Raw genomic sequence first — 12,123 nt, forward strand, 5'->3', positions numbered from 1 at the left:
TCATAACTCATTTATATTTCAAAGCACAGTTTGTATATTGGAAAGCAGATATCACTAAAATGCATTGCCAAAAAAAAAAAAATCTAGCAGTATATTTAAGTAAACCATAGTCAAGTCTATAAAAAGAATCAAATGGCCGTAAGTCCATAAGATGTGTGTCCTTGTAGTTTGGATAATGAACACGAAAAATTACCTTTTTGTATAAAAATCATTCAAGGGGGTTTTATTCTACAACTTTTATTTTTAGGAAATTCTCACTGATGCTTCTGGGTGCAAAGATCATCATCTTGAGTTTTTAAAAATTGCAATTATAATCAATTTTTAAAATGCAAATAGAGATTTGTTAAGTTAATATCAAGGAAAATGATAATTGCTGGCAGCAAAGGTCAAATTTTACTAGTCTTTTAGGAATTATTCAATAGATCTGACAGGATACACATCCTAAATTCCTTTCCATAAAAAAAACCTTACAAAGCACTGTTCTAATACTAACATCCCCTTTTCCTGTTACACACTGAATGATGCAGCAGTGGGAAAACTCTCCTGAGTCTCAGGTGAAAGACCAAAAAAAAAGTCTATTAAAAAGGAAAAGAAAGCTATAAATAATTTGAGATTTAAGAGTTACAAGATTTCTCACCCACAGTTACAGTTTATAAATTAGAACCACTCATTATTTTCAAAAGAAAGCACACACTCCCTGCTGCTAAGCTGTTTCTTACTCACTCATCTATAAAGTGTAATTTACTATTAGTTGAGTATGAAATTTTTGGAAGCTGGGGACAAGGAAAGGTGGAACACAACACTGCTGACAAACGAACTCTTGAGGTATATTCATCACACAGCAAATGCAATGTCACTGGCTACATTCCCTGACAACCCAGTTCTACAAAGAGGAAAAGCCTTTCCAATCACACTGTCTATAAAACTTATGTAAGCTTCTCGGACCTCAAGATGAGGTCCACAGATAGAAAAACACTCATTCCATTGACTTCGCTGTGATGCAATATGTATAGAGATATATATGTGAATGGCTGGTATTATCACAGAATGGCTCTCATTTTATGGCTGAGGACAGAGAAGAGAAGAGTCTCTTCTACTCTCCCATCTGCATGGTTTGCTGACTAAAAAGTGGTCTTATTCTCAGAAGCAGTCATGAATTTAGTGAGAGGAAAAAGGTTTTGGCATTCAAAGAAGTTGAAGATGAGGACGAACCACAGCAAAATCACAGCCTCTGAATTCCTTAATGTGAAGAAACCCTCACTACTACCTCTTGCACCGGCTATTGCAAAGAAAGAGTAAGCTGGAAGAACAACTGCTCTGTCTGTATTTGCCTTGGAAGCCATTCAGGCATCGGGAGAAGAAAGAGGGAGGAGGAATAGAAGTGCAGGTAACCACTGCAGAGGAAAGGTAGAATTGGTGAACTTGTGCCCACTGAAATCATCCAAATGCAGTAGTTTCAGACATGCCACCAGAGTTCCCTGTGCTGAATATATGTATATATGTATATACAGATCTAAGCCTAATAGATGCAGTTATGGTTCTCCAGGAAAACACTGACACTGGATCTGCTGTGATTTATGGTGGACAGAGAGATTGCTTATTTCCTACCCTCCTTCTGCAAGCCCAAATTTCATGGTTTTCTCAATTTATATATATATATAAACACTACTGACACTAGAAAAAAACAAACATAATTGCCCTTGACATTTAAGCAATAGCAAGGTATTTGGACATTGATCATATCTTCAGTGTTCTTTAAAAAAAGAAAAAAAAGTTAGTCTAGAAGAAAAAGTTTCTCTCCCAATTAATGCTTTAAATTGATTTACTTGAGAAAAATTACACCATGAAAACCTCCTTTGAAGAAAAGAGTTTGAGATTCATGCAAGGAAATCTCTGCTGAAATGAAGCTAGCCTTGGGACAGTAGGCTCTTTACAAAGAGCATGTTTCATTACTGATAATCATGAAAACAAAGTGGAAGTCTGTACTTCAAGATGCTTAATAACCATCTTAATGAGCAATCAAAAATTATATGCTATCAACTGGCTTACAATTCCAAAAAAACCCCCTGCCTTTAAAACTTCCAGAAAGTAACATAGAGGGATTAGCAACAGATGTTTTAAACATCTGTTGGCTCAGAGCTGGGGTCGCAGTCTATTGCAAATACACCACCTTCGTCAAGTTGATTTCATTAAGTGAAGTATATTCTTCCCCAGCATAAGAATGGAATCCATCACGTGAGTTTTTTATACATTTGTCACATCTTCCAAAATGGTCTAGTGACAAATTAATCTTGGTTGCCAGTCACCTCAGTCTACACCTGTAACTAACCAGGCAATGCACTTCATTTTACATTGAATCGTTTTCTATTAGACAAGGCAGAAAGTGCATCAAACACTGAGGCAGAGACGGATCAGAGAGCATCCTGCTGTGAGATCTGTGATTAAAATCTATTTTGGAGTGAAACCCTGATTTATTAATGATTCAGTATGGTACATTTTAACACACCATGGTTAGATGAAAAACCACGCAGATGGCTGAACTTCTGGGAATAATGTCTGAGATACTGGGTCCTGCCTCTCATCTGCAGTATTAGAGGCAGTCTGGAAAAAGTCTGTACTGCTCCTCAGCTTTCATATATACTCAAAATAGGTCCTCAGATGTGTTAAGTCTACGCAAGGCCTACTGTGAAGCACCCAGAGAAGCATCCATCACAACCATCTTTGAAAGATGTATGGGTGCTGGAGTTGCACGAAGAGACAGATAAAATTCTTATGTAAAAACAAATAGGAATCTTATCTTAAAAACTCTTGCAGCTGGGAAATCGTAAAACCACTTCCTTACAAAGCTGCCCACGTTGAGGTTGAAGGGCTGAGCTCCTGGGAGGTAACAGCTGAGAAGGTGTTGGCTTTTGGAGTACTTGAAGTTGGGTTTTGAAAGCATGCTGCCATGTCTCTACCACTCTTTTGAAGTGAGCTCGACTGCAGTGCCATAAGCTCCACAGTATCAATTCTACTACCGGCCATTTAACATTTTCTTTGATCACAATCTTTGGATGAAAGAGGGCTAAGGATGATGGCATTTTGTTCAGTTGCTCAATTTTATTAATGTGAATTTTCATTACTTATTCCATTTTCCAGAATATGGTACGTTTTCCTTTTTATTGTCCACTAAACCCTGCTTTCAGATACAAATATGTAGAAGTTGTCTTTGCTAATGTGCTTGCAATTGCATTAGGAAAGAAATATTTCAAATGAAGATAATACATCAAGAATTCCTCAGGCACTTTTGGAAAATCAGTGACAAAGGCAAGATGATGGAACTGGCAAGTTTGCTAGACAGGATGTCTTGAGAAAGCATTTTAACACTGAATAACCTCAGAGAGATGTGGATTAGCTGTTGTCTGTAATACCATTGCAGGCTAAAATGTAATGCTGATATATCTTCAATACAGATTAAAGGCTTTCCTTAAGATACTCTGATTAGACTGAAGTGATTAGAGTAGGGCTTCATGAAAATTCCACATTGCAATGCCATCTTTGGATGAGAAGACTTATCACGGTGAGATGATAAAAATTCATGCAGAAAGCACTTTTTCTCTCTAATTGACTGTTAAGATTCCCAAAGTCACCTAGCACAGATAGTTATGTCTACACTTTGGACACCTAAAGTTAAGTGAGATGATTTGCACCCTTACTTTCTTGACATTGATCTCAATGCTCTTGCATAAGCCCTGGAAGCATTAAATTTTTAGAACTAGTAATTTTTTATGTTATCTGAAAGCATGTTATAGTTCATATAGGATTTTCCAATTCCAGCTGTTATCCGGACAGCTGTAGAAACAGTCCCTGGTACAAAAGATCTTATTAGCTGGCCCTCAACTACAGATTTTTAGAACAGCTCCAATTTTCAATTTAACAGATAGTACACTTAACAGTACACTTAAGAAGATCTCTTAAAATTGAACCGAGACAGCTCTGAGCCAAGAGACTACAGGTTGGGTTCTTGGTATAGAGGTGGTTATATTTTCTGGCTGAGTCTGGAGTGTTTGTTCTTAGCTTATTTCTTGGCTTCATAGTCACTGTGAGCATATTTTTTCTTCTGACAAAAGTCCCATGTGCTTTGGAAAGAATTAATTTTCCTTTTAATAAAAGAGATATCTAAAAATCCTCAAACCATTGTACCTTGCAAAACTAACAACAAAAGAGGTGCAATGGACAGGCCAAGGAAAACGTCCTGACCTGTTAGAAGGGGTTTCTAGAGGTCAGCTGGAGAATTTGCCTAAGGCAAGATACAGTGCAAATCTTACATTCCCACAGAACGTGGGTTCTGCATCTCTGTCCTTTCGAATTTCAGTGCTGGGGGCTTTTAATTTTCAAACATATTCCTCTTATACTGTATTTTGCTGCAAGCAATTAGTTTTTTTGGTAGTACTTTTCCTAGATGTAGACTGTTTTTGGGAAGATGCTGAGCCTCCCTATATTTCTATCAGCTGCTGATACGCAGTTTAAGATGGGATCATGCTTCTGTGAGAAATTATTTTCACCTCTGAGAAGAAAACATGGAGGACTTGTGGGCAAATGAGTCCCATGTGAGGACTTTTTTCCATTTTTCCCGTGGAATGATCCAGAAGGGTGAGATTGAATACACATCTCAGGCATATCTGATGACTGTGGAGAATGACTTGTTCAGTCTTAGATGTGAAGATGGATCACACTGAACTCTAAAGGACATCCCCAAATCAAATACAAGCTAAAACCTGGCAAGAGTCTTCCTTCATTGGTAGATAGCAAACAACATACATACTTCATTTTCAAACTTAATAGAGCCAGAATATACTGAGATCCTCACACAAGTCTCATTTGGCCTACCAGGCCACAATGGACAAGTGGACAAGAAGAGAAATACAGGAGATGATTTAATTTAGAGAATAGTTGCCTAAACCACATTTTCTCAGGGCAGAGGAGATTCTTACTTCTCTTGTCCCAAAGTAATCTAACAGCAAGAACAGCGATGATAAATTGGGCCAATTGCTACAATTCTCACATTGCTCAGAGCAGAGAATTAGAGCAAAAACACAGAAAACTAATTCACCCTGAAATTAGAGGTTAGTCTAAAGTACCTCTAGGATTTTCAGAAAAATCTGCAAAGCCAAAATTTCCATTTCTTTTGTTTTCAAAGATGATGCAATAAACTCAATAACTGTCTCAAGAAATAAAAATTCATCTACAGATTTTGTTAATCGTAACAGTAAATATTAGTAATATGACATGCAAATATTATTCTTCTATGTACTATATCATGCTAAGAAGAAGAAAGCAATGCAGACTGAATTTTCAGATAAAACTGTTGTAAAGAGAATCAAAGCCTTGAGTTTGCTGCTAAGAAGCTGAAAGCAAGGGCATAAAAAGCAGAAAAAAAAGCAGAAAGGTATTTTAGATAGTTCCCAGAGAAGATTATTCAAAGGAAGCTAGGGAGCTACATGTTTTTGACATTAATGAAAATTTGCAACACTTTGAATTAAATGGACAATTAACTAAAATTAATAGATATTGAAATTATCGCCATTTAAGCACCGTTGGTAAAAAGTTCTGATGTGCTTTCAAAGTTTGGCTGCCCTTACAAAGGCACAGGCTGGGGGAAGAAGGAAACATAGAGGGAGGACTGTTTGGAAAACCAGAGAGATGTTGTGCAACATGCTACTTAAGCAAAAACTAGCACCATGCAGCTTAGCTCCAGTGTCAAAGTAGTCATCACACCGTTCCCACCACTAACAAAGGGAAAGACAGAAAAGGATCAATTTATGTGGGAGAAATAAAGGTTTCTGACTTATCTTGGAGTTCCCATTGAAAATTAGTTTCTCATAAATGACTGAATAAATTTAACATAACTGAAACAACCTATCTTTATGGCTTTCACATTGTGGGATCTGCATGAACTGAGACTGGTGTTGAATGCAGTCTAAAAACAGAAAGCAGGTGTGACATCTCAACTATTCCCAATTAAACAAACAAAAAAACAGCTAAGCATCCTGTCCCTCTCTAGTCCATAAAGGGAAGATGATCTCCCGACTACAAGGTATCTTCCTCTCTTGGAACTGATTAACTCAAAAACAGTTACTTGAAGTGTACATAATTTAGGTGCAAAGTTAGGCAGACAGAATACTATATAGTCAAACTTCATCTGCCCTTCCTCCTCTTTTTTTTTAGATGGGAGAAAGTGCACGTTATGCATTAAAAAAAGAGATCCTCTGGAATTCCAATGCCCATTGAGTTTGAAAAGGTCATAAAGATAAAGGTCAAGCTGCAAACTCTATATTAAACTGTGCCTCTACAAAAGCCTTCAGGGTTTTTGTTGACATTACTGTGAACTATGCACGGAGGTTCTGAATCACAAAATACCAGATGGAGCAGGATCAGGTCTAGATTTTACAGCAGCACAGAAACCATCTCTTGCATCAGCAGTCCCATACAGCTTTCCATACATGACAATTAAATTCTACTAATATCCCATGTCTTTCATTGGGCTTTTCAGAACTAGACTTCAATGTTCCCCAAAAAGGAAAGTGTCAACATTTTTTTTCCCCACATGTTGATACTGAGGAACAATGAGAAAAAGTGGTTTTCGATACTGACACTAAGTAATGGCAGCAAAGATAATCTAAATACACAATGTTCTGTTCTGTAAAACTCTCAGGGTAAGTTTTGTCTTTGCACCTTGTATGCCAAGTGTCTGGAACCGCCAGGTCTTCTGCATGGCCAGGATTGTTGGCTATTCCTATTAAATGACAAACTAAAGGTTTAAATTTTATAATGCTCTCCCTATAATCTCTGTTTGTTAGGCAAAAATGAAATATTATTATTATTATAAGGTGTTGCTTGATTGTAAGTGATTCTAATGATGTAAAAGAATGCAGTGGTAGAGCAGGGGCTTCTCTAAGGGCTTAACAGATACAGCATTTTAATGAGAGTTGGTGAAGTTGCCATGGAAAGGACCAAAAGGAGTCCAGCAAAAGGTTTAAACACAAAAAAAGGTGTCAATAACATCAAAAAAGATGTATTTCTCCTGGAATGAAAATTAGGGTCAGTGAGAAGGGAATGGAAATGTAAACATTAGCTAATAGATTGCATGTAGGATACTGAAGCAACCGAGGGAATGGAAGGAAAACTATAGGAAACATATGCTGTCTTTCCCCAGGGAGTAGCAGGAGCCGTAGAACACGATAATAGCTTTGAGTTTAATTTTAATATGGTTGGCACATCAGAAATCGTGTTACAAATTCAAAGAGGAAATGTTGCTGTTTCTGTCTTTCATCTGCACAAAATGGCAATAAAGGGTGGATGAAAACAACTCTGAAAGACCCTTTCTCTTGTGGTACCTGTCCTTCCTGTTGGCTAAACCCATTTGCAAATAGCTCTGCTGAAATGAGAGCCAGGCTCAATCCCTGTAAATAAAGACTGCTGATGCACACTTTCCGCTAAGTCTGTGGGAAAAGCTTTTTGTTTCTCTAATCTTTCATATAGCATTTGCTTTATAACCCCTCATTTAAATAACACCACTTTGTGCACAGGCGCTCTTTTACATCCAAGGGTATACAAACATTACATACAAGCATCTGCAAATATTAAGGAGCAAAATAATTTAGCAAGGGAAATTCTCACTTTGGAGATGTTAAATGAGTTACTTTAAATGACATAACCAAATCAGCAGCAGAAGTGGGAAAGAAATGCTTAGGAACACTAATTCACATTTCTCTACTGCAACCAACCGAGACCCTTTACTCCCTGTCATTTTGGCAGCTAGTGGCATTTCCCTGTGATTTTAAGACTTCTATGGCTTCCCCTCCATTTTGTTAAGGATATTTATCCCTCCCTATTTTTACAAGGAATTTGATGTAAGGCAATTTTGTGGTTGAAATCTCACATCAAAACACATTTCTCTGTTTCAGCTTGCATTCAAGACAAACTTTTGGTGGCTCCATTTGTAACCCATATGTTGAGGCATTCCATTCTGTTTCACAGTTAAATGGATGGCACTGGACTGTGAAAAGTTTGAATTAATTATTTGTGATAAACTGTGGAAAATCCGTGAATAAAATAATAATTGGACACAAATATGGTAAAAGCTGTCATAGAAAGAAATGCAGCACAACCATGTGTCGCATCACATCCTGTCACAGGCACTTATGAAAGATGTAATATAAATTGTCTCAAAAAACTTGCAAAAATAAAAGGCAGCCTGGATAGCTGTATTTTAGCAAATGTGTTTGCACTAAGGGTACCTTCTGTTGAACAGTTCTGCCCACAAGCTGTCTGTAGAATATAGAACATCTCTCGAGCATGCTTGCCACCTTGAAGCAGGGCAGTCGGAAGCAGAAAAAAAAGAACAGAATGCAGAAAAAAAGGTGAAGAAAGAGAGAAATGAGGGACAGTAAGTCTAAGTACCATAAATACATTTAGAAATGAGATTAGCAAAGTATGACAATAGAATTTAAATGACAGACAACATTAAGATTGCAGTAAATAACATAGTATGAAAAAAAACAATTCAGCCATACAGCGCTCTTTTTTCAGCTTAGCTAAGGAGTCATAACAAAAGCAGGATTATTATTATTGTTGTTATCACTATATTAAAATAGCATTTTCATTTCACCATTACAAAAGTGGATTTAATATGGGGGGACCATTTCATGGTTAGTTTTCTTGCTCTCAAAACCACGTCCATATGCTTTACTTCTGAGGCATCCTCCTCGCACCCAACTTACCGACAATATCAAACCAGAGAGGGATGTTGGATGGCTGCACAGAGACCACCCCGACAATCTCTGTCACTTTATCGCTTTCCATGATGGTGAAGTTGTAAAAGGGTTCATCAAAAGTCAGGGGCATGGGTGAGGGCGCAGGTTTTTTTATCCACTCAATATGGAGACGTGCAGTTGAAGATTTTTGGGGCCGGCCATTGTCCACTGCTTTTATCTGGCAGGTACAAAGAAAAGAGGGCTCAGGCTGAGCATCCCAGCTTAGCAGTTCAGACCTAATTCTATTGCATGATGATAACTTCTTGGAAAATGGCCTTTGTAATCCTATATGTGAAATCCCATAAAAAAAGGAGGAAGATAAGCACTTATTTCTCTAGTCTTACTTTTTTTTTTTTTCCATTATGCTTTAACTTTAACTGAAACAAATGATTTTAAATGGAAATGTTTTGTTTCAAAAATGCTGGTGTATGGCCTCCTGGAGATGCAATTCAAGCACTTCTGACACAGCTCCTCCTCTCCAGAATCAGTTTCCCTCTCCAATTTCATCTTACACCCAGCTCCTTCTTGCATCAAAGCTGGAAGTTTTATAATGACCCTTTGTGAGACCATGCATTTGCAAAACATGCTTACCCAGAGCATGTTTGATTGCTTTTAAATGGCATCTGTGTTGCAGATAAGACTGGTATTCCTTATATTGCTTTCCTCAGGATCTTTAATTGAGTTAAATAAGTTTCAGGTCATTTCCCCCATTCTTCATAACAAATCTAATTTAAAATATTGCCATATTTTATTTTATATTATTTCTCCTCTCTGTCACGTTCATTAGGAGTTGCTCTGCTTGGTGCTAATTCTTTTTATTATAAAGTCCTCTAGAAAGATGAACAGACTTGATATTTGCATGGCATGCTTTATGGATTTAGCACAGCAAAGACAAGATGAGCAGCAACAAACACTGGGCTTAAGAGAAGGGTGAATGCAGGTTACAAAATGGGTGCTTAGGAGGATAACATCAATATTAATCAAAGGGATTTTCTTTTAAAACTAAAGGAAATGTTTCTGGCTATATAGGACCACTGGTGTAAATATGCTGTTACTATACCTGTTAAAAATGAGAAATAATTTTTTTTTCCTGAAATACTTCACCCTGTGTCTTCCTCTCCTAACACTCAACACCCTGCTCCATTCTAGGCAGGCAGGTCCTTAGGAAAAAGATGCTGAGGGTGTGATGAGTAGTTTCAAGTAGAAAATCTTCACTTGTTGCATTATAATAACGGTCAGATCTCAGATATGACTTCAAGCTCTCCAGAGGGAAAAGTACTCACTCACTCGAAGGCTATTCTACTCTGATACTAAGTATTTCTCAATATTTTGTTATTTACTCATTTTCCTATCACAGTTTCCAACATTATGAAGATATTTCAACAGAGACCTGCTACTGTAAGAGACATCACTTCCTTTACTATGGGTCAGACCATGGACCTCTGACAATTTTTTCCAACTCCTTAACTACAACTTACTGGTTTATTTCTGTAGATGAAGAGTGTTCATTCCAGTCTTATATTGCTTTATATCAACCCCACCATATTGTATTCTCCCTTTCTTTGACTTTGACTACATAATTTGAGTTCTGAAAGAACTTTGATGAAGATGTCTTTTAACTGAAATTGCCACCACACTTAAACTCTTTAATATGTTGAGAAGGGTACCAAAACACAGAGTACACAGTACTCCTCTCTTGGGTGAGGCCACCTACCCGGGGCAGTAAAATTGTGTTCACAAAAAAAGTTAACACCCATTCATCACTGTATCTGCCCAGTCCAACATGATATAACTTTGCAAGCAGACAAGTGCTTGGTCTTTATTTCTGTGTATTCAAGGAAATGGCTTATGTCAACAAGTTGTCTTAGTACTCTGAGAGTAGTTCACTACCTGCAATAGTACGAATGATGTCAGACTCAATTTTTTCACAGTAGTTGTATATGAATACTAGATTTCTTAATACAGACAGATCTTACATATAGGTCATACAGTAAAAACAGTCATATATCACTCTTTATACAGGAGGGCCTATTTCTAAAAAAAAAGTCAGTCAAATCATGGGTTTGTATGTCAATGAAAAAGCACTTACTGTTAAGATGTCATAACTCCCTGCTGTGAACTGCTTTCTGGAAGAAACCATCCCTGTTTTGGGATCAATAAAGAACTTCCCATCATCATTTCCATCCACAATGCTGTATGAGATTTCTGCATTAGGGCCTTCGTCTTTGTCAAAAGCAAAAGCTCTGTAGATTGGTTCCCCTCTTTTCTTACGGTCCCGCTCTGGCAGCTTGATCTGATAGACTTTCTCTGGAAACTGTGGTTTGTTATCATTCTCATCCAGAACCTGGACCACCACCCAAACGGAGGACTGCTTGGGAGATGTGCCCCCATCTGAGACAGTTACCTGAAAAACAGCATTAGATGTTATTCTGAATAGCTTACAACAGGACTTCATAAACTGGAAAAAAACATAAACCATAAGGAAATGTTGCCCTCCCCAAATCTAACCTGCACTGCAGTTTACAAAATCTTCTGTGTATGTGAGACATACTCACTATAAATGTGCTAAGTGCTTAATTCAAATTTGTCCATAATAGCAAATCCAGGAATCCAGAACATTTCTTACTTTTGACATGAATCTGGAATGGGGAATGTGCACTCCAGGAAGCTATTCTCAAAACATATATCTCAAATCCTGCAAGTTTATCTCAGAAGGGAGAACTGGAATTAACCCATTAAACAGGATGCCTGCTTTTTTTGCAAACATATTTTAAAGTTTCTTCAGTCATGGAAAGAATTTGAAAGATGTATTTCTTCTTAAATCCTAAAAGAACCTCTGTCACTTTTTTTCCCATTAATTATTTGGAATTTCTTAAACAACAAAAGAATTTCTGTCAGTTCTTTTCATTCATTATCTGAGATGTGACAGCTCATTAATTCCAAACCTGCTTTATATGATTGTAAGGAGCACAGAGAGGCAGGCAACAAAAAAAATTCTGCTGCATTTTGTAAAGAGTGCACTGTGCTGCCAGAAACATGTAAGAAATAAAATCTTTGAGATGAAAGTTAATTAGCAATTTAGCTGCAACTTAAACAGAATTACTAATAATTTTCAATCCAAAACACCATGAAAATGAAATGATTCAAGATCAACAAGCCCTCAAGAGATTTAATAATATGCCTTCAAAATGAAATCAATATGTTTCAAACTTCTCTCTCAATATTTCGATTGCATTTTTTAATGAGAAAGAAATAAGGCAGGAACTTATTTCTGTTTGCATGAAAGAAGTTCAAATTTCATTTGCAGTTACATATGCTAACATGCCGA

General features: G+C 37.1%; 1 protein-coding gene across 11 annotated transcripts in view; it reads right to left on the reverse strand.

Moving 5' to 3' along the window:
- The window catches only part of FAT3 (FAT atypical cadherin 3), a 405,288-nt gene that overhangs the window by 94,996 nt on the left and 298,169 nt on the right, over positions 1-12,123 (reverse strand). For 8 of the 11 annotated variants that reach the window (XR_004355164.1, XM_032678483.1, XM_032678486.1 and 5 more), the window contains 3 exons: positions 10,885-11,199; positions 8,763-8,973; positions 8,280-8,348 (listed from right to left, as the gene is read on the reverse strand). Coding sequence is in view for 10 of the 11 variants with exons in the window: in XM_032678483.1 (XP_032534374.1) it covers positions 8,280-8,348; positions 8,763-8,973; positions 10,885-11,199 (595 nt within the window). In the remaining variant the exon portion in view is untranslated. The remainder of the gene's footprint in view (positions 1-8,279; positions 8,349-8,762; positions 8,974-10,884; positions 11,200-12,123) is intronic. The other 3 variants (XM_032678484.1, XM_032678487.1, XM_032678489.1) reach the window with 2 other exon arrangements.

The sequence above is a fragment of the Chiroxiphia lanceolata genome, chromosome 2, assembly GCF_009829145.1.
Source record: "Chiroxiphia lanceolata isolate bChiLan1 chromosome 2, bChiLan1.pri, whole genome shotgun sequence".
Taxonomy (NCBI): domain Eukaryota; kingdom Metazoa; phylum Chordata; class Aves; order Passeriformes; family Pipridae; genus Chiroxiphia; species Chiroxiphia lanceolata.